Raw genomic sequence first — 21431 nt, forward strand, 5'->3', positions numbered from 1 at the left:
AGAGCAAATGGCCCGATTCTCAAAGGACTGAAACCCCGACTGATGCGAGATCTCAAGCACGCAGCGGGCGCCTAGGTTGATGAACTTCCATCAGTTCTCTGGGGATTGAGGACAACTTCTAATCGGTCGACCGGCCGAACTCCATTCTTCTTAGTCTACGGAGCTGAAGCTGTTCTACCGAGTGACTTGCTTCATAATGCTCCACGAGTTGAGCTCTTCTCTGAAGATGAAGCAGAACAAGCTCGGCAAGACGCAGTCGACCTCCTAGAGGAGGAAAGAGAGATGGCCTTGATCCAGTCGACCATTTGTCAACAAGACTTGCATCGATTCCACGCTAGACACGTGAAGGGTCGAGCCTTTCAAGAGGGAGACTTGGTTCTTCGAGTGGATCAGCAGAAACCACACAAGCTCGCCCCAGCTTGGGAAGGCCCCTTCATTGTCACCAGAGTGCTCCACAATGGAGCATACCACCTTTACAGTGTCGAGCACAAGAAGGACGAGCCACGGGCTTGGAACGCGGAGCTGCTCCGCCCCTTTTATACTTAAATATTCATTCGAATAAAATGTAATGAGAAATACCGTTGTAACTTTTTTACCAAAGACAAGAGCTTTACAGTCCTCTGGCACGATTGTTGTTGCTTTTGTTTATGTCTGAAAACCCCCAGTGGGTGACTTAGTCGTGAATCCGTTTCGCCTAAGTTCGAGAAAAAATCCTACCGAGTGGAGAGCAACCCTCCCACTCGGGGGCTTAGCTCCCGTTTCGCCTAAGTTTTCAAAATCCTATCGAGTGATGAGCCGGTCTCCCACTCGGAGGCTTAGCTGCGGTCCAGTACTCGCCTAAGTTTGAAAAAATCCTACCGAGTGGTGAGCAATCCTCCCACTCGGGGGCTTAGCTGCAGTCCAGTACTCGCCTAAGTTTGAAAAATCCTACCGAGTGGAGAGCAACCCTCCCACTCAGAGGCTTAGCTGCAGTCTAGTACTCGCCTAAGTTTGAAAAATCCTACCGAGTAGTGAGCAATCCTCCCACTCGGAGGCTTAGCTGTAGTCCAGTACTCGCCTAAGTTTGAAAAATCCTACCGAGTGGTGAGCAATCCTCCCACTCGGGGGCTTAGCTGCAGTCCAGTACTCACCTAAGTTTGAAAAATCCTACCGAGTGGAGAGCAACCCTCCCACTCGGGGGATTAGCTGCAGTCCAGTACTCGCCTAAGTTTGAAAAAATCCTACCGAGTGGTGAGCAATCCTCCCACTCGGAGGCTTAGCTGCAGTCCAATACTCGCCTAAGTTTGAAAAAATCCTACCGAGTGGTGAGCAATCCTCCCACTCAGGGGCTTAACTGCAGTCCAGTACTCGCCTAAGTTTGAAAAATCCTACCGAGTGGAGAGAAACCCTCCCACTCGGAGGCTTAGCTGCAGTCTAGTACTCGCCTAAGTTTGAAAAAATCCTATCGGGTGGTGAGAAACCCTCCCACTCGGGGGCTTAGCTGCAGTCCAGTACTCGCCTAAGTTTGAAAAAATCTTACCGAGTGGTGAGCAATCCTCCCACTCAGGGGCTTAGCTGCAGTCCAGTACTCGCCTAAGTTTGAAAAATCCTACCGAGTGGAGAGCAACCCTCCCACTCGTGGGCTTAGCTGCAGTCTAGTACTCGCCTAAGTTTGAAAAATCCTACCGAGTGGAGAGCAACCCTCCCACTCGGGGGCTTAGCTGCAGTACAGTACTCGCCTAAGTTCGAAACACATCCCTATCCGCAAGGACGACGAGGTGCAGGTCGACTGCAACCTTCTCCTTCGGAGCTACGCCACAAGTACAATGTGCGCTCCATCCCTATCCGCAAGGACGACGAGGTGCAGGTCGACTGCAACCTTCTCCTTCAGAGCTACGCCACAAGTACAATGTGCGGTCCATCCCTATCCGCAAGGACGACGAGGTGCAGGTCGACTGCAACCTTCTCCATCGGAGCTACGCCACAAGTACAATGTGCGCTCCATCCCTATCCGCAAGGACAACGAGGTGCAGGTCGACTGCAACCTTCTCCTTCGGAGCTACGCCACAAGTACAATGTGCACTCCATCCCTATCCGCAAGGACGACGAGGTGCAGGTCGATTGCAGTGCATGCTCCGTCCCTATCCGCAAGGACGATGGAGTGGAGGTCGACTGGAGTCACCACCTCAGAGCTGCATCTCAAGCACAAAGATTATTCCGAGCAAAGAACAAAGTCCACTTGAAGGCAAAACGCAAGCATATTCGGAAATAAACCAAGTTCGGATAAATCCTAAAGTACTGGACGATGGATCAAAAGTATTCGAGCATCAAGCCCGAGGGAGTTTAACGGTTACATAATCACTCGGCATTCCGAGGCAAATAAAAGTGAGGCATAATGTTTTTTCGGTCACGCATCAGGAGAAGGACTGGCTGGGTCATAGAAACTGTCAAGGTCAATGATGTCTGCAATGCGAGTGGCGGCCTCAAGGAAGGTATCCATGAAAGACTGGAAAGTGTGCCTCTTTGTGTTAGCAACCTTGAGTTCCGCCAGCTTGTCTTCTTTGACGTCCTTGCAGTGCACTCGGACCAAAGACAATGCGACATCAGCACCACAGCGAGCGGATGACTTCTTCCATTCTTGCACACGCTCGGGGATTTGATTCAGTCGAGTCATCAGGGACTCCAGGTCTTGAGATAGTTCTGCCTGAGGCCAGAGTTCAGCATCAACCTGAGTCATCGCAGCTTTCAGGCGGGCAAGATAACCAACCGCACTATCCATACGAGATTCCAACCGCAGCACGCTCATCGCAACATCATCCTTGACTGGACAGTTTATGGGATCAAGACCCGTCTCGACCCGCCCAGTTTCTACTTCAAAGTCTTGGCAAAATTCTGCACAGTCGAGTGAATGGAGAGTCGACGGTATAATTAGACTTGGCAGTCGACGGAAATAAGACAGATTAATCAGTACCTTCAAGTTTCAAAACCAGCTTTGCAGCAAGCTGGCCCAGATAAGACTCTAGTTCGCCATTCTTGGCCTTGAGACCCCCAAGCTCGTCGGTCAGTTTCTCCTTGTCCTTCTTAAGTTTCTTGACCTCCCGATTGGCGTCAGAAACAGCAGTCTTCAGCTTGGAGTTTTCTTCTTCTAACTTGCCGACTGAAGCAAGCTTCTTGTCAGCAAGTGCTGTTTTATCGCGCGCCTCCTTCTGTGCTGAAGCAAGATCCAGATCCTTCTTCTCCAAAGCCTGCTTCATTTTCTCTAAAGAAACAACACTCTTCAAACGGGCATGGAGTTGGCGGTTTTCACTACGTACATCTGCTCGAGTGGAGTCACTTGGTTCAAAAAAAATGGAAAGGTAAAGTGCCAGCAGTGGGATATACAATTAGCAATTGGTTACCCCCCATGGAAGCTACTTCGTCACGAGCGGTCTTGAGATTCTTCTTGGCCAATTCCAGATCAAGGTTTAGGCTGATTTGCTATTTGTTCATTGCAGAAAGCTGAGCCCCAAGATCACAAGATTTCTGCAGTTAAAGCCATATCAGTCGACAGAGATAAAAGACATCACAATGATATCTACTCTAAGACTACCACCGAATCAAACATTCAATGGCAGTCTCGGGGACTACACCCAGTGGGTGCACTTAGCGTGCCCCCACTGATTTTGCAAAAAAAAGAGGTTCAGATTCTCAGACCACAGTCGACTGCCCGTAGTCAACTATGGTCTCGGGGACTACACCCAGTGGGTGCACTCAACGTGCCCTCACTAGTTTTGGTTCCACTCGGCGTGGCCTGCCCAGTTCGAGTTGCAAAAAAAAGTTCCTATTCTCAGACCACAGTCGACTGCCCGCAGTCAACTATGGTCTCGGGGACTACACCCAGTGGGTGCACTCAGTGTGCCCCCACTGATGCAAAGATTCAGCTTGAATCGACACAAAGAGACATGCAATTTCAAAACAGCCACACCCCAGTGGGTGATCAGACAAGAAATATGGTCGATCGGAAAATCAACTAACTTGGACATTGGCTTGCAGAGCAGCTCCGGTGTTGAAGGACACCTGACTAGCCTCATGCACCACTTTCATTTTCCCCATCACAAGATTCACCTGAAGAAGAGCTTCCTTGGTAGCAGCTGGTGGATCGTCCGGAGTTTGATATGCAGTAAAAAGTGATGAAGGCAGAGCAATCGAAGCAGGCGCCGGATCTGAAGCACAGAGTTGTATCAGCACAACAGAAGTCTGAGCAGCTGGTCCTGAGGGGCAATCAGTCGACAACGGAACAGCGAAGGTGACGTTGGTTCGAGCCGGATCTGTCGAGCGCTCGACCGTCGTCCCAGGCGTCACAGTCGACCAAAGAACCTGGACTTCAGGCGCCTTCCCTCCCAGTTCCTTGTCCTTCCTCCTCCTCCCTCTCAGCGGTACTTCTTCTTCATCATCCGGGAGCACAACAACGTCTCGTGGAACTACAATAAACAGAGAAAGCCATAAGGATAACTGACAAACCGACCAGTCGACCTAATGAATTCGAATCAGGAAGACTTACTGGCTTTGGAGGTGATGGCGTCGTCAGCTTCTTCGTTGGCTGGAGTCTTGTCAATATCCATATCAGTCGCAGCAGAGGTTGGGCTGTACAAGTTCATCATCCACTCGGTCAGAACAAGAAAACCGGTCGGAACAGGAAATCGGTCGGAACAAGAAAATACAAGAAGAACGTTTACCCAGAGGCAACAGGGACGTCCATCTTGATTCTAGGCAAGGTCTTCCGAGCCTTCGAAGGATTAATTTTGGGCTGCTTGGTGGCATTCTCAGTCAAATATGGAGTCGAGGACCGGTCGCGCTTGTGAGATGGATCATTCGACGCCACAGCTTTGCCGCGCTTGCTCACAGGATCATGACGTAGCTTCGATCGATGTTCAGAACGAGGCGGTGAGTCGGCCACTTCCTCATCGTCCAACTCATCGCTCTCGTCTTCATCATCGTCAGCAGAGAACTCCCACTCGCTGCTCTCCTCGGCACTGTCCCCGCCCTCTTGGTCGTGTTCCAGAGCTTGTTCACCATTGGGCATTGAATACATCTCCGTGTAGATCTGCAAAACAAGGGACCGATCATAAGTCAGTCGGATCAACAGTCAGTCGGAAGATACGTTCAAAAACTCAGTTATGATAACGAGACCTTGTCTGGCAGGTTGCTGTTGCTGAAAGGGTCGACTCTCCTAGCACCCCTGGGGTTGTCCTTGTTTCCGGTGATACCCATCAACCACTCGGCCACTGTTTTGGCCTCCACCTCCTCCGAATGAACCCGAGCAGTGTCGCCAGCCCCGGAGTACATCCATATGGAGTGGTCACGAGCTTGAAGAGGTTGGATCCGCCGACCGAGGAACACCTCGAGCATGTCCATACCGGTGACACCTTGGTTGATCAGTTGGACTACTTTCTTGACTAGCACGCCTGTCTCCGCCTTCTCCGCAGCGGTCACTTTCAATGAAGATGGAGTTTGAATGCGGTCAAAAGAGAAAGAGGGAAGCCCGGTCGACTGGCCTGGGGTCGCGATATCCTAGCAGTAGAACCAGGTCGACTGCCAGCCCCTCACCGACTCCGGAAGAGTCATCGGGGGAAAAGAACTCCTCTTCCACTTCTGAATGCCCAGACCCCCACACATCTGGATAACGTGGGTCTTCTCATCGTTCGAGTTCGCTTTCTTCACAGTTTAGGATCGGATGGTAAAAATGTGCTTGAAAAGACCCTAGTGCGGTCGGCACCCCAGGAAATTCTCACACATGGAGACGAAAGCAACGAGATATGTGATGGTATTGGGAGTAAAATGGTGGAGTTGGGCACCAAAGAAATTTAGGAAACCTCGAAAGAAGGGGTGTGGTGGAAGCGAGAAGCCACGGTTGACATGAGTGGCGAGCAGAACACACTCACCCGGTCGCGGCTGCGGCTCCGTTTCCCCCCTCGGCAGACGTGCAGACTTATGGACGATCAACCCTAACTCGGCCATATAATCCAAATCCTCCTGCCGAAGCGAAGATTGGATCCAGTCTCCTTGGATCCAACCCGATGGCAGCCCCGAGCGCGATGAAGACCCCTGATTCATCTTCTTGTTCTTCACCGCCCCCGTCGCCTTCTTCGCATGCTCTAGCGCCGTTGTTTTATCCTTCCCCATAGCGGCGGAGCAGCGGCGTCGAGAGTGGTTGGACAGGAAGGAGTGGAGATGCGAGGGGAAGAAGAAGGGAAATGGACGCGCATAGTGCAAATGCCTCGGCCTTGCCGCTTTTAAAGGCCTACTTCCGAGTGGCTGATGCGTGGGCCCGAGCCATCCTGTCAAATCCCCCCAACAGTCGCACACGGGATACATGGTGAAAAAGGTGGCGCGGAAATCGAAACGTCCTATTTATCTACTCCACTTACCGCGGAGTGCTCCTCTTGGCGCGCTTCCACCAAAATTTCGAATCCCGTGAAATCCGGGATCCTCTACAACCGATCATGCCAAAGATTTCATGTCAAAGATGTCACTCGACGGATGTCATTGTATAAGCCGGTCGGCAATTTCTGAATCGATCAGGGTGACTGAAACGAAGCCGAAGTTCTAACAACTGGCCTCCACTGAGAGATGAAGACAAGGCAAAGCCAGAGCAGAAGCAAGGTCAGCTCCATCCTTCTTTTTCACTCAAACCTCGATCCATTCGGGGGCTAATGATGAGGACACGAACCTGGGGTAGGGTAATAGGCTTGACCTATACGTCCTACCTAAAGCCCTTGTCCTAAGAACAAAGAAGTTCAAGAATCAGAAGAAGGGATCCAGCAAAGGTGTTGAGTGAAGTTCACTCGACCTACCATTCACTCGGAGACCTCTCTTTATCCAGGTCACTCGACCATGAAACCACTCAACATATAAGAAGACCTAAAGCCGCTCTACGCAGCAATGGTCGGGTATTTACTCATATATTTAATGATCATTTGTAGAACTTCAATACAGGCATTACCTGTAACGCCACCCCTTTATGTACGTTGAATCCTATGTAACGGAGGGGAGCTGGGGTCCTGGCACACTCTATATAAGCCACCCCCTCCTCTGGGACAAGGGTTCGCACCCCCTGTAACACACACGCTCATAATCCAGTCGACCGCCTCCGGGCTCTGAGACGTAGGGCTATTACTTCCTCTAAGAAGGGCCTGAACTCGTTAAACCTGCGTGTACAACTCCTCCATAGCTAGGATCTTGCCTCTACATTCCTACCCCCCATTCTACTGTCAGACTTAGAACCACGACAGTGTGTATGTAGCCGAGAACTCATGTGAAATCCCTTCTTAATCAAGAAAGGTATCCACATTTGCGTTCTTGAACTCCATTCCGTTGTCGCTTCGAACCTTCTTGATCTTCACGTCAAATTGATTTTGGGCCTTCCTAGCGAAGTTTTTGAAGATCTTTTGGACCTGCGATTTGTCATCAAGAAAGAACACCCACGTAAATCTTGAAAAATCATCAACTATGACTAGTCCAAATGAGTTACCACCGAGACTCTTGTAGGCATTTGGACCAAAGAGATCCATGCGAAGTAGCTCGAGTGGTCTTCTCGTGGTCATGATGTTCTTCGCACGATGACTTCCTCTAACTTGTTTCCCTGCCTGACAAGCACTACAAAGTCTATCCTTGTCAAATATAACATCTTTTACTCCAAGGATATGATCTCCTTTAATAAGCTTGTCAAGGTTTCGCATACTAACATGACCTAATCGTCTATGCCATAACCAACCTTTAGAAGATTTAGCAAATAAGCAAGTTCTAGGTTGAGCCTTTTTAGTGAAATCAACAATGTAAAGATCACCTCTATGTATTCCGGTAAAGACCATTTTACGATTATCTCTATGAAACACTTGGCAATCTACTTCTGTGAATAAAACATTGAAACCGAAATCAGCAAGTCTAGATACCGAAAGTAAATTGTACCCAAGAGATTCAATGAGCGTGGCATTTTGTATGGAGCTATCGTGTGAGATGGCCACCTTACCGAGGCCAACCACCTTACCCTTTGAGTTATCACCAAAGGTGACATATTTTCGAGGGCCGTCGTTTTCAGCAAGCTCGCGGAACATATCTTTATCTCTGATGATATGATTAGTACATCCACTATCAAGAACCCATTCCTTTCCTCCAGCCATGTAGCCGCGAAGATTTGCCATAAGGCCAAAGTGTCTCATTGCATCATTAAGATCATAGTCATTGTCATCATCATCCTCATCAGAGTATCCATGTTCAACATCATCTTGTGATTGATAAATTCCTAGAGAGGGTAATTCATTAGATAAATGATCATTTCTATAGTTATCTTTATGAATTCTAATAGCTCTTGAAATGATATTGCTAATGATTGCAACATCTCCTTTGGCACTCGTAAGATTAGTAAGCTCAAATAAGCAGTTACCAAACTTGGGATCATTGGAACTCATCTTAATCAAGGCAATATACTTATGGAGGATTTCATCTAGATCTTTCAAGGAATAATTTGGAAAGAGTTCCTCAAGAAATTTCCATATGGTGTAGGCACACTTAAGAGTAGGCAAACATCCAATCAAGTTTCTAGGCAAGCCTCTAGTGATAAGATTAACAGTTCTAAGATTGCGAATCATGTCAATTGACTCATCAAGGGTAGGATGCATGGGATCAACATGAGGTGCACAAGGGCTAGCAATATACTTGCTCAAATGATATTCATTGAAAATCTCAAGCATTTCATTTTTCCACTCACAAAAATATTCTCCATCAAGAATAGGCACTCTACGTCTAAGACTCCCCAAAGTAGACTCATCCATCTTCCTCCAATGGTGTTTAAACCAAAGCAATGGAGACCAAAGCTCTGATACCAATTGAAAAGACCGAGAAGAGGTGTCTAGAGGGGAGGGGGTGATTAGACACTAAGTGCCAAAAGTTGCAGTTTTTAAATTCTTTAGGTTGAAGTGGATTTTTGGCACAAGTTTAACAAACACAATACATATCAAGCAAGCATGCAAAGAGTATATGAGCAGCGGAAAGTAAAGCATGCAACTTGCAATAATGTAAAGGGAAGGGTTTGGAAGATTCAAACGCAATTGGAGACACGGATGTTTTTGTCGTGGTTCCGATAGGTGGTGCTATCGTACATCCACGTTGATGGAGACTTCAACCCACGAAGGGTAACGGTTGCGCGAGTCCAAGGAGGGCTCCACCCACGAAGGGTCCAGGAAGAAGCAACCTTGTCTATCCCACCATGGCCATCGCCCACGAAGGGCTTGCCTCACTAGCGGTAGATCTTCACGAAGTAGGCGATCTCCTTGCCCTTACAAACTCCTTGGTTCAACTCCACAATCTTGTCGGAGGCTCCCAAGTGACACCTAGCCAATCTAGGAGACACCACTCTCCAAGAAGTAACAAATGGTGTGTTGATGATGAACTCCTTGCTCTTGTGATTCAAATGATAGTCTCCCCAACACTCAACTCTCTCTCACAGGATTTGGATTTGGTGGAAAGAAGATTTGAGTGGAAAGCAACTTGGGGAAGGCTAGAGATCAAGATTCATATGGTAGGAATGGGATATCTTGGTCTCAACACAAGTGTAGGTGGTTCTCTCTCAGAAAAAGTAAGTTGGAAGTGTAGGTTCGTTCTGATGGCTCTCTCCACGAATGAAGAGGACGTGAAGGGGTATTTATAGCCTCCACACAAAATCTAACCGTTACACATAACTTCCCAAACTCGGTGGGACCGAATGGTTAAACTCGGTCGGACCGATTCAGCAAAGCTAGTGACCGTTAGGGTTTTCGATGGGACCGACATGCAACTCGGTAGGACCGATATGGTTAGGGTTAGGGCATAACGTACACTACAAAAAATACGCTTTTGTGATGATACGTGTTTGTCACAGTAGGTCGCGTTTTTTGTCATGCATGTACATCCATGACGATTTTATGACAGAATCAATATAGTCATACCTGTGCTGTCGTAGAAGTGTTCCATGACATTACCAAAATTATCATCACGGAAGTGTCCACTTCCATGACGATAAATCACGCGTCATAGAAGTGCTTTCGTCAAGGGTGACCGACACGTGGCATCTACCGTAAAGGAACGCCGTTAAGCCATCGGGTCGGATTTTGGATCCGATAACTCGTTAACAGCCCTGACCAATGGGAAATTTCCACGTGTAAAATTCTGATTGGCCGAAGGAAACACGTGTTGCCTCACCGTTGGGACAGATGTCATCCACTCATTGGACAGGAGGTTCCTATGATAGGTTGACACGTGGCATGGCCCAACAGTGGCCCATTCCGATGAAAAAGGCCGGCCCAGTAAAAATTAGCAGGCCGGCCCATATAAGGCCTACTTGTGTCAGGTCCATTTAAGCCCACGACCCATACGAGATGTGCCAATTCGGCCCGTCAACGGCCCGTTAAAGATTTCACACCATTGCAACCCATCGTCAGTTCGAGCCCGTTAACAGCCCGCTATATATTTGGGCTCAATATTGGCCCGATGAGATTTCGGCCTGTTAACGGCCCATTTAATGGATGGGCCAATTTTCAGGATGTACATCTTTCGGCCTTTTAGCGACCCATTTAAATGTTGGGCTAATTTCCGGCCGGTGTGTCTTTCAGCCTGTTGACGGCCCATAAATCAGTTGGGCCATTTGTAGTCGGACCTGAGTTTTGGCCTTTTAGCAAACCATTTGAGTGTTGGGCCAATTCCCGGCCCTATGTGCCTTTTGGTCTATTAACGGACCATAAATGAGTTGGGCCATTTGTAGTCGGACCTTAGTTTTGGCCTTTTAACGGCCCATGCCCTTCATGGTCCAATACCAGCCCGGTTTCTCTTTCGGCCTGCTAAAGGCCCACAACACAGTTGGGCCGTTTGCAATACGACCTGACTTTCGGCCTCTTAGCGGCCCATGCTCTTCATGGTCCAGTACAAGCCCCCTGTCTCTTTCGGCCTGCTAAAGGCCTACAGTATAGTTGGGCCATATGTAGCCCAAACTTAGTAACGACCTGTTAACGACCCGGAAGGTAAGAGGGCCGACCATTAACTTTCGGCCTAGTAACGACCCATTAATTTAATGGGCCCACTAAAGTTCATTCATGTCTTTAGGCAAATTAGATAATTTGAGCCCATTACGACGAGCAATTATGCACATGACCAAAACCGATCAAGCAAAGGTACAACATACAGGGAATAACGTTGCACATCCAGCATATATTACAGGAAATTACATCCACTTGGCAATCAAAGATTGATGCCAGTGCAAATAAATGAGCAGAACCTAACCATCTACAACGTCACAATCTGCAACCTCAGCACAGATGACGCCCATAAGCATGTGGGCAAGTTCTTGCTGCTTTGCTACACTGTCTCTGAAAACATTGATCAGTTGTTGTGTCGCGCGACTCTGCACCTCTGATTCATCCACCATTTCCATCATTGCTTCAGCCATTAATTGGTTCACAAATATACATTTATTCCGTTGCATTCGAGACAAAGGATACTGAACAGATTCAGATGGCGATTTTGGCAGCCTTGTATTATTGATAGTGGAGAGTGACTCGACCACTGCATCATAACATAAATTAGAACGGAAACCAAACAGATTAATCATGAGTTATTGTCATATTACCTGGCCTAGATTTACTGGAAACAAACAATGGGTTTGCCTTGCTTTTTTCAGAGTTTTTCTTCTTATCTTCAGCAGCCTGCACAAAATTAACACACTAGCATTGCTATCATTGGCCAAGTCAGATAATAGGAAAGCAACATTGACACAACGAACGTTTGGGCAACTAGCCTACACCAAATTAACACAATATGGCACAACTATCATCAGCCAGGTAAGGTAAGGTAATACGAAAGCAACATTGACACAATGAATGAATGGGCAACTAGAGAAGCGCTACAATTCAGTAATGTGTGTGATATGAGATAGTACATTCATGTAGCTCAGTATGCAAAACTATCAGGTAGTTTTCCTTACAAAAATCAATATGGGTGCCTTTAACATTTTGCTACAACTAATTTTAGATCAGATAAATGTTAGATTCACGCCGATTAACAAAATATATGCTGATGTAAAAATATAGTGATATACAACAGGTACTTACATCAGCATTGGAGCACAGAGAATTCCCGCAAGAATCTTTCCTCATAAACGATACCATTGCAGAAATTCTTCTATCTGTTAAGCTTATTTTCTAAAAGAGAGATGGGTAAGAAACATGTAGAAAATATGATCAAAATGCTATAAAATTTCATGATGCGAGGATACGCACACGCTTCTTAGAATGGAGTTGACATTCTTTTGCTGGACTGGAGCGGACTAGTTCTTTGGCCACTGGAATCTGCTTATTATCAGTGGGAGTTGGGTTTCTCTGTGTTGGAGCAGTATCTATGAAAAATGGAGTTGGTTTATTATCTCCTGGCGTTTGGATCTTTTGCAAAGACCTGGTTTGTAACCCTTCAGATTCTAACATAGCCGTCTTCCCCTTGCACGCCTTATATAGAAGAATGGTGATTCAGTTATAAAACATGCTACAACAGAGATGAAATAGGTACTGAAGAATAGAAAGGAATGACATATTGACATGTATTCCCTCCATCCGGAAATAAATGGATGGGTCTAGGCGTATTTCAGTTCTAGATACATCCAGTTTTATCCATTTCTGCGACATTTAATCCGGATGGAGGGAGTATGATGTAAGAGCTAGGGATACGGCAGGACAACACAGTACAAAAACACTGAAAAAACCCACTGCAGAACGAAAGTATTCAAACCCACTGATACGAGATAGTACACTCATGCAGCTCAGGATGCAAAACTACCAGACAATTTTCCTTGCAAAAATCAACATTGTGGCCTTTAATCATACATTTTGCTACAACTAAATTTAGATCAGATAAAGTTTGGATTCACGCCGATTAACAAAATACATGCTGATGTAAAAATATAGTGATATACATCAGGTACTTACAACTACATTGGAGCACAGAGAATTCCTGCAAGAATCTTTCCTCATAAACGATACCATTGCAGAAATTCTTCTATCTGTTAAGCTTATTTTCTAAAAGAGAGATGGGTAAGAAACATGTAGAAAATATGATCAGCATGCTATAAAATTTCATGATGCAAGGATACGCACACGCTTCTTAGAATTGAGTTGACATATTTTTGCTGGACTGGAGCGGACTAGTTCTTTGGCCACTGGAATCTGCTTATTATCAGTAGGAGTTGGGTTTCTCTGTGCTGGAGCAGTATCTATAAAAACTGGAGTTGGTTTATTATCTCCTAGCGTTTGGATCTTTTGCAAAGGCCTTGTTTGTAACCCTTCAGATTCTAACATAGTCGTCTTCCCCTTGCTTGCCTTGTATAGAAGAATGGTGCTTTAATTATAAAACATGCGACAACAGAGAGATGGAATAGGTACCGAAGAATAGAAATGCATGACATATTGACATGTATTCCCTCCATCTGGAAAAAAAAGGATGGGTCTAGGCATATTTCAGTTCTAGATAAATCCTTTTTTATCCATTTCGGCAACATGTAATCCGGACGGAGGGAGTATGGTGTAAGTGCTAGGGATACGACAGGACAACACAGCAAAAAAACACTAGTTGAATGTAAAACTGTATGCTAGCGGAATATGTACAAAAATAACTAAGGCAACATACACATGTATGATTGGGAAAATAAGATGGCATTGCAACAGAGCACTAGAACAGCACTTCAATGTAAAAAAAACATGGTATGGTAGACAGATGAAGTACATGCTGATGAATAAGAATGCATAAGATATTTAGAAGCATGATGTCCAAATTAAGCAGATGGCATTGTGATAGAGTAGAATGACAGTACTTGAATTTGAAAACATGTTATCATGAATGGAATAGGTACTGAAAAACAGGAAGGCATGACATATTTACATGCATGATCAGCATGCTAAGCACATGGCATTGCAACAGAGTAGATATACTCCAGGACATTATATGCATGTTGTACCCATATCACAGGCCAAGTTAGAGAAATGACCTTGTGGAGTGAAGAGGATTCATCATCTTTCTGCAAGTCTTCTGAAGAACTGGCTTTACATGTTCCATCATATTGGGTATCATTGACATCAAGTTTATTGGCCTTTACATTGCTCCGTGAGGTTCTTGTGGATATATCAGTGTGTGCAATTATATCTGACATGCATGGAAGACAACTAGTAGTTAGATTTATGTAATGAGTGCCTGTAGGAGACGACATAAATAGTAGAACTGGGGTTAACTAGCATCAACAGGTCTCATAAACTAAAGGGAGAACACAGATGAAAGCTACAGAATATGTATCGTTTGTACTCAAGATTAACTAGATGGAACACAAAAGTATTAAAGAACAACATAGGTAATACTAGAAGTGGTATAATACTATAATCACCAGCCTGTGGGATAGCATTGGCTGATGGATGATAACTATGGAACAGCGTTACCTAAAGAACAAGTATCTTAGCTGAACTATGGAACAACGTTAACTCCTGAACAAGACCCGTAAGAGATCAGCTTGAATATACAGTGAAATGTGATGATCTATTTTCCATGCTTAGATGAATAACAAAGCCATAAATGTTGCACACAAGTAAGACGAGGGTACAACCTATCTGGCTGCCATCCATAGGAGTGAGCATCATGTGCTTACTTGTCGATGGCCCTGCAGTTGTTGTGGATGTCCATGTCGGGCACGCACATTCGATGCAGGGAACTGTTGAGTGGGGACTATAGCTCCCTTCTGGTGTATGCTTCCCTTGTTGGAGCAGCTGTGGTGAGTCGGAAGACGGTGTGTCTGAAGATGCAGATAACGCATAATGTTAAGAACGACATATCTCTTTGATCTGAAGAAATACACTAAGAGATCAACAGCAAGGTATGAGAGTGGTCACACGTCTGTTGACTGAAGACTAAATTGGGGTCACACGATTTTATTTTATTTTGGTACTGTCCGATCTATGCCGGATGGCTGGCCATCTTGTGCCTCCCGGCTGACACTGTTCGGAATCTTCCCCAAAGAGCCAGCGGCCAACGGCAGAGTAGGCTACCTCCGCCGTCCGTGGCCCCGGCCAAAACCCCGCTCCCCGCCCCACCGCACTGCCATGGTTGCACCGCCCCCAGGCAAATCCACAAAGACTCCCCGTCATCCAGATCCGGCGGCGGCAGTACCTTCAACCCACGCAACTCTAAAAGATAGCCATCTAAGCGCTGCTTCCGCCGCGAACTTGCGGCCCCGCACCCTTACGTTGGACACCAGCCAACTGACAGCCTAGGAGCTCCGCCGCCTCGAGGGGTGCTGCTTCCCATTGGGAATCGATTGGCCCAGAATAAAAATTCAGACAATTGATGCCTAAATAAAGTGATTTGAGATGAGGGTGCGACCTATCTAGCGGCATGGTAAAGTAGGCAGGTCCAGCTGCCGAGTCGGTGAGGCCGGCGCGGTTGCGGTGGCGACCGGCGGCAGGGAAAGAGCGATGTCGCGACGGTCGACGGCTACGCGGAAGCAGCGCCAGGACTCTGGACGGATCCGAAGTTGGAGCCACTCTGACGCCGTGAACAACGGCGGGGGTGAATCGGCTCCGGTACGGTTCATCCGGCCGTCGTCGATGCAGCACCAGCAGCATGGAGTAAGAGGCACACGGCCCAGTGCACGACGGCAAATGGACAGCATCTCCGGCATTAGGGAGGAGGGCGGCTGTGAAATTGGTGTGGTGGGGGGCGCCATGGAGGTGGGGCTGAGGTTTCGTGGTTCGGGAGAAGGGAGCTTCCCGGGGAGAAAGTGATTTGGCGCCCACGAGGTATGAATGGGGGCGGGCGGGGGGGGGGGGATTGGGAGGGGAGTGCAACCATGTCTTACAGATGCATTTGTGTGAAATGTGAGGGGGAGTTACAGTTCTACCCTTGCCTATAGGCTTCTCGGCTTGGGTCTGTGTACCGAGGGTCAAGGATAGTAGAGTAACTTTGCTTCTCCACAAATAGTGGGGGGAGCGATTTCGGGCGAGCAGGGCGTGTTTTGAACTAAGTGGGCGCGAGCGATTTCGAGCGAGGAGAGCGTGTTTTGAAATAGTGGGTGCGAGCTATTTCGGGCGAGGAGAGCGTGTTTTGCCGACCATGGTTTATGAATTATTCGGCACATGTCATTTCGGCCGAGGAGAAGGCGCGCTTGGATGAAGTTACGAACCTACCCTCGATGTACAATGGGCCAATTGATGCGTGTCCCACATGGGACGGTAATTTCGCGTCTCCCATTTATTTGCTTGAGCGAATTCCACCGAGCAGAGTGGATGTTTAATGGTTCATTCAAATTTTGGGAGAACGAGCATCCACGTCTACCTTACCAAGTCGATTCGGATCAAATTTTGAAATATTAGCTTGCCACTTCTTTTTTAGATGGAGAGATGATGTGACGCCCGGGTAATTAAGCTACAGTAAACCCTTGCTAATCATGCCAGGTCATCATAATTAAACTTTTGATCAACCTCACTTGTTTCAAACTGAGATCAAATTCAAATTCAAATAACAAGTCAAATTATAATTTCATAAAACAATGAATTAAAATTGTTCAAAAGGTTGTAAGTATTCCCTAACCAATTAACAAACATCAAGCAACATTATTGAGAATGTTGATAGGCCTCTACGATATTTAAAGCAGGAGCAAACAACCTTTAAATTAACCATTCAAAAATAAACAAACATTTCTCCTTTTCAAAATGTTTTGAAACTTTGCGTGCAGCTCCCTTATATGACCCAATATTTATGTGGCAAGTTTGGTATTCAACAAAATTTATTTGATAGCTGGGACTAAATAGAAAACCGAAAATTAAATAAATGAAAAAGAAAATACCAAACAGAAAAAAAATAAAAAAAGGAAAACTCCCCCCCACTAGGCTCCGGCCCAGCAGGCCACAGCCCCACTGGGCCAACCCCCGGCCCAATCGGCCAACCCACCCCCACTCCTTATCCCCTCACCCCCGTAACCCACTCCACCGACACCCACTCCCCCCCACGGAAATATCACCCCCTCCCTCCCGATTGGATCGGGAGGAGGTCGCCGCAACGCCCCGACCCCGCGGCCCGGATCGCCGTTGCCCGGACCCCCCCTCGCCGGCCTACATCCGCTCCGCCCGGTCGTCCCCGTCACCCCCCCTTGACCCCCGCTGCCATCACCCTACCGCCTCAGTGAGGAGCCGCCTTCTCCCTCCCCCCTTCCTCTGCAGCACGTCGCCCCTGTCGCCGCGCGCCGGCTGCTCCTATAGCCGTGCCCGCGCACCGCGCCCGCCCGCCCGCACTGCTCGCCGCCCTCACCCACAGCCTCGCCCCCGCGCTCACCACATCGACGACCGCGCCCCGTCGCCCCTGAACGCACCCATGGTCGCGCCCCCGCGCCCCTCCTCTCTCCCCCTCGCCCGCGACGGCGCTGACCTCGCCGTGCGCCACATGTGCCCCGCCTCGCCCCTCTCTGCCGCGGCCACAGCCGCGGCCCCGCTCGCCCACGTCCCGCGCGTGCCCGCGCCGTCCCACGCGCTCACCCGCGCGCTCCGGCCACCGCTGCTCTCCCTCCACCCCTGCTGCTGCTGCCTTGCTTGCTGCGTCGCCTGCTCGCCGGCCATGCCGAGCTCTCGTGCCGTTCGCTCGCGGGCCACGCCCCTTCTCCCGCTGCTCGGCGCCTTGCCGCGCACGCCACGGCCGCTGCTGCCCTGAGCCTCACCCTGCTTCCCCCCACTCCCCACTGGCCGGCGACATGGCTGTCGGCGCCCGAGCCGCTGGCCGCGTCCAGGGCCAGCCGCGACCGTTCGGGCGCCCGCGCCCATAACCGGCTGCCCGCGCGCCCGCTAAGGCCACCCCCTGGGCCAATGACAAATGGGGCCCGCCCCTGAGAACGTTCTGTTAAAAAAAGAGGATAATAAATAATAAAAATATAATAAAAATATAATAATTAATTAATTAACTTAATTAATTCTGATTGAATTAACTAATTAAGATTAATTAATCTAATGATTAATTAACCGAATTAACTACTATTAATTAACTAAGAGAGTATGACAGTGGGGCCCACCCCCTAATTAATACTAATTAGGCTAATTAAATTGTTTAATTAAAATGTGTTACTGACCAGTTGTCAGGACCCCGATTCTAAGTCACATCGATCTAGCCCGTAACACCTCATATCACTTTGCGGCCTCACGCACGGTATCCCACGGGTGTCGCCTTACCATGGCCCGGGATCGTTTGCGCCTTTTGGCTCACGTATATGATAGTGTCGCTAACATCCATATGACAGAGAACCCGGGCCGACATGGCTAGTTGTGAACCCAAAGCGGCACAGACCTATGGAGACAGGCATACATGAATCACATCGAGCATGTCGGTCATCAGCGAGTGATTCCGGGCTGTAGCACTGGGCTAACAGGACTCCGGGGAACCCGGGCTGTAGCAGGCTAGGCAGGACTCCGGATATCACCGCGTGACATTTCCCCGAAGGGACAGACATAGGAACGAAGTGAAACACATGCCGGCCAGTCAAGTGTCCTGAACAGTAGTGCTGGGCTAGCAGGACTCCGGTGAACCGGGCTGTAGCGGACTACTATGGCTCGAGGAACACTAGACTACATTTCCCCATAAGAAAGGCTGCCAAGGATAAACAACTAGGTTGTCGGATCCCACTCATACCAAGCATTTCAATCATACACACAATATGCCCGATATGAGTACATACAACATGGCATCACAACAAAACTCTACAACTCAAGTACTTTATTTAAAGGCTCCAGAGAGCCGTACATAGCATGTTCATACTGATAGGGGTCACATGACCTGACACTCAAGTCATACAATCATACAAGCACATGCGAAAGCAACTAGTCTGAGTACAGACTAAAGAAAGAAAGAAGGCTTCTCGAAGCCTGTCTATCTACATAGGGCCCTCCATGGCCAGGATCACCACCTGGGTGGCTAGTCACTCGTCGACGTCAAGGTCTACGTAGAACCCATCGGAGGGGGCAGTGTTGTCGTATGAAAACAGTAATTAAGCAAACATGAGTACAAAGGTACTCAGCAAGTCTTACATCAGAACCTACTATACATGCTTATTCTCAAGAAGGTGGTGGGGTTAATGCAGCAAGCCAGCTTTGACTCTTGGCTAAGCTATCCCACGGAACTTCACTAGTAGAATAGTTTTCGCACACGAGTCCACTACTCACCAACACAATACTCCACCGGGGATCCTCCCTCGTCATCCTACGAGAGGGCCATCCTCGGTACTCACACTTATCTTGAGTCTTTTAGTACTATCCATTAACTTGTCTATGATTTGATAGGCAACCAAGTAGTCCTTTACCGCGGACGCGGCTATTCGAATAGTTTTATACCCTGCAGGGGTGTACTACTTCATACACGCTTTCACCACTTACCGTCGTTTACACGACATGTACTCGGCAACCTTCAAGCGGAAGCCCAGCGAGGGTGTCGGCCATGGCCTACCTAAACACTTAAGTCTCTAGTCCAGGTTTATCGCCTATCCAGGTTCCATCCGCAAGGAGTCCGGCCGAGGTTTCCACATACGGCCCCGAACGATGTGAACAGGGTCCTGAGACGCCTAACGGGCGCCCGGCATACCCGGCCGCGGTGTATCTACCGCAACATAGCCCACCCCTAGGGTCAGCGCTACGCACGGCCGCCAACACATAACCTACAAACACCAAAAACTATTTGCAACTCCTGGACAGAGTACTAGGGTGATTAAGAAGCCGAGAGGGTCCATTGGTTTTGGGCCCAATGTACGGTAGTAACTACATCTTAAATCACACATACAGATCTCAGTTCTTATGGACGGCCTCAATGAAACAACCCACCATGGACTCCTACATGGCCTCTCATCGATACCTTTACCAAAACATGTTCAACACATCCCTCACATTACCGGCATAAGCATTTCACTCTAGCCCATCACCCAGATGAACCAGACCTGACACAACTCTAAGCATAGCAAGCATAGCAAGCTAGGAATCACATACATGGCTCAATCAACTCCTACACATGCTAGTGGGTTTCATCTAGTTACTGTGGCAATGACAGGTCATGCAGGGGATAAGGGTTCAGCTACCGTAGCACACAGCAGTTTGAATCGCGTTGTCTTAATGAAGTATACAAGAGCAGAAGCGAGAACATGGGTTTGTATCGGAATGATCAATGGGTTGCTTGCCTGATGGAGTGGTAGTGGGATACTGCCCTTCAGTTGGATACTCGTGAATATCCTCGGAGGCAGAACCTACCAAGAAGAACACATCGGAACACAATCAACACATGACGGTATGCAACAATATGATGCATGCTATGACATGGTAATATGAATGTGTCTTGGCCTAATGCAAGCTATAACAGAAAGGAATGTGCTTATTTGAACCAAAGGTTCAAATGTTAGTTCATTTAACATAGCCACATTAGTGCATTACCTTATTCTGCTTAAACAGCAAGGTTAACTTGTTTTGTCATGAATGAAACCATTACAGATGGATATATTGAATTTTTCTGATCATTTTTCATATATAAATCTTTACATTTGGAGCTATGGTTGATTTTCTGTGGATTTTTGAAGTTTTGACTATTTTCTGGAATTTCCTGTATAAGAATAATTCCAGTAATTTAATTACTGCGTCAGCATTACGTCAGGGTGACGTCAGTGGTCAACGGGGACATCCAGGTCAAACCTGACTGGTGGGTCCCGCGTGTCAGTAGTTAATTAAACTAATTATTTTTAGTTAAGACTAATTTGATTTAGTTAGCAGAGGGGGCCCACTTGTCATTGACTCAGGGGAGTCAAACTGGGGTCAAACCCCTGGTCAGCGGGGCTAATCCCGCCGGCGTTGAGTCGCCGGCGAGGCCGAGACGGCGGAGGGCTTCAGAAATCGCCCACAGGCGACCAAATCGACCGCGGTTTGGTCCTACGCGTAGCTGGGGCTCGCGCGCATCTAGTGGGGCAAGTGGGAGGAGTTGGGGTGGATCAAGCTCACCGGAATCGAGCTCGTGGCGGCGGACGGAGTTTAGACGGGGTTGGGTTCGACGCTACGGTGCACGGGAGAAGGAGCTGGTGGTGGCTACGGGCTCCTGGTGCTGCGCTGAGCACAACGGTGAGCTTGGCTTCGAGCCACTGTGGCTCTAGCCACGACGGCACCATGGCCGGCGGCGGGGAGCTTTCGGGTGCGGTGGAAGTGGTGACTACAGAGGCCAAATGAGCACGGGAGCTAGGGGAAGAGGAAGAGGAGCTCACAGCGGGGTCGGAGAGGGGGTCAACGAGCTCGGGGAGGTCCTGGCGGTGGCGAATCGACCGAAGATGGCTCGGGTGCCCGAGGTTGAAGACGAGGGGGAAGACGGTGTTCGGCGGCGTTTGGAGTCGCGTGGGTCAGCGCAGAGGTCCAGGG

The 21431-nt window shown here is 48.2% G+C and overlaps 1 protein-coding gene across 1 annotated transcript; it reads right to left on the reverse strand.

Moving 5' to 3' along the window:
• Positions 1 to 2386: 2386 nt before the first annotated feature.
• On the reverse strand, positions 2387 to 3233 carry LOC147960719 (uncharacterized). Its single transcript, XM_087533513.1, has 2 exons — positions 2951 to 3233; positions 2387 to 2871 (listed from the first exon to the last, which is right to left on the reverse strand). The coding sequence occupies exons 1-2, from the start codon at positions 3231 to 3233 to the stop codon at positions 2387 to 2389; spliced, it is 768 nt and encodes a 255-aa protein (XP_087389639.1).
• Between the last annotated feature and the right edge of the window lie 18198 nt (positions 3234 to 21431).

The sequence above is a fragment of the Triticum urartu genome, chromosome 7A (assembly GCF_056163025.1).
Source record: "Triticum urartu cultivar PI428250 chromosome 7A, HENAU_Tu73, whole genome shotgun sequence".
Taxonomy (NCBI): Eukaryota; Viridiplantae; Streptophyta; class Magnoliopsida; order Poales; family Poaceae; genus Triticum; species Triticum urartu.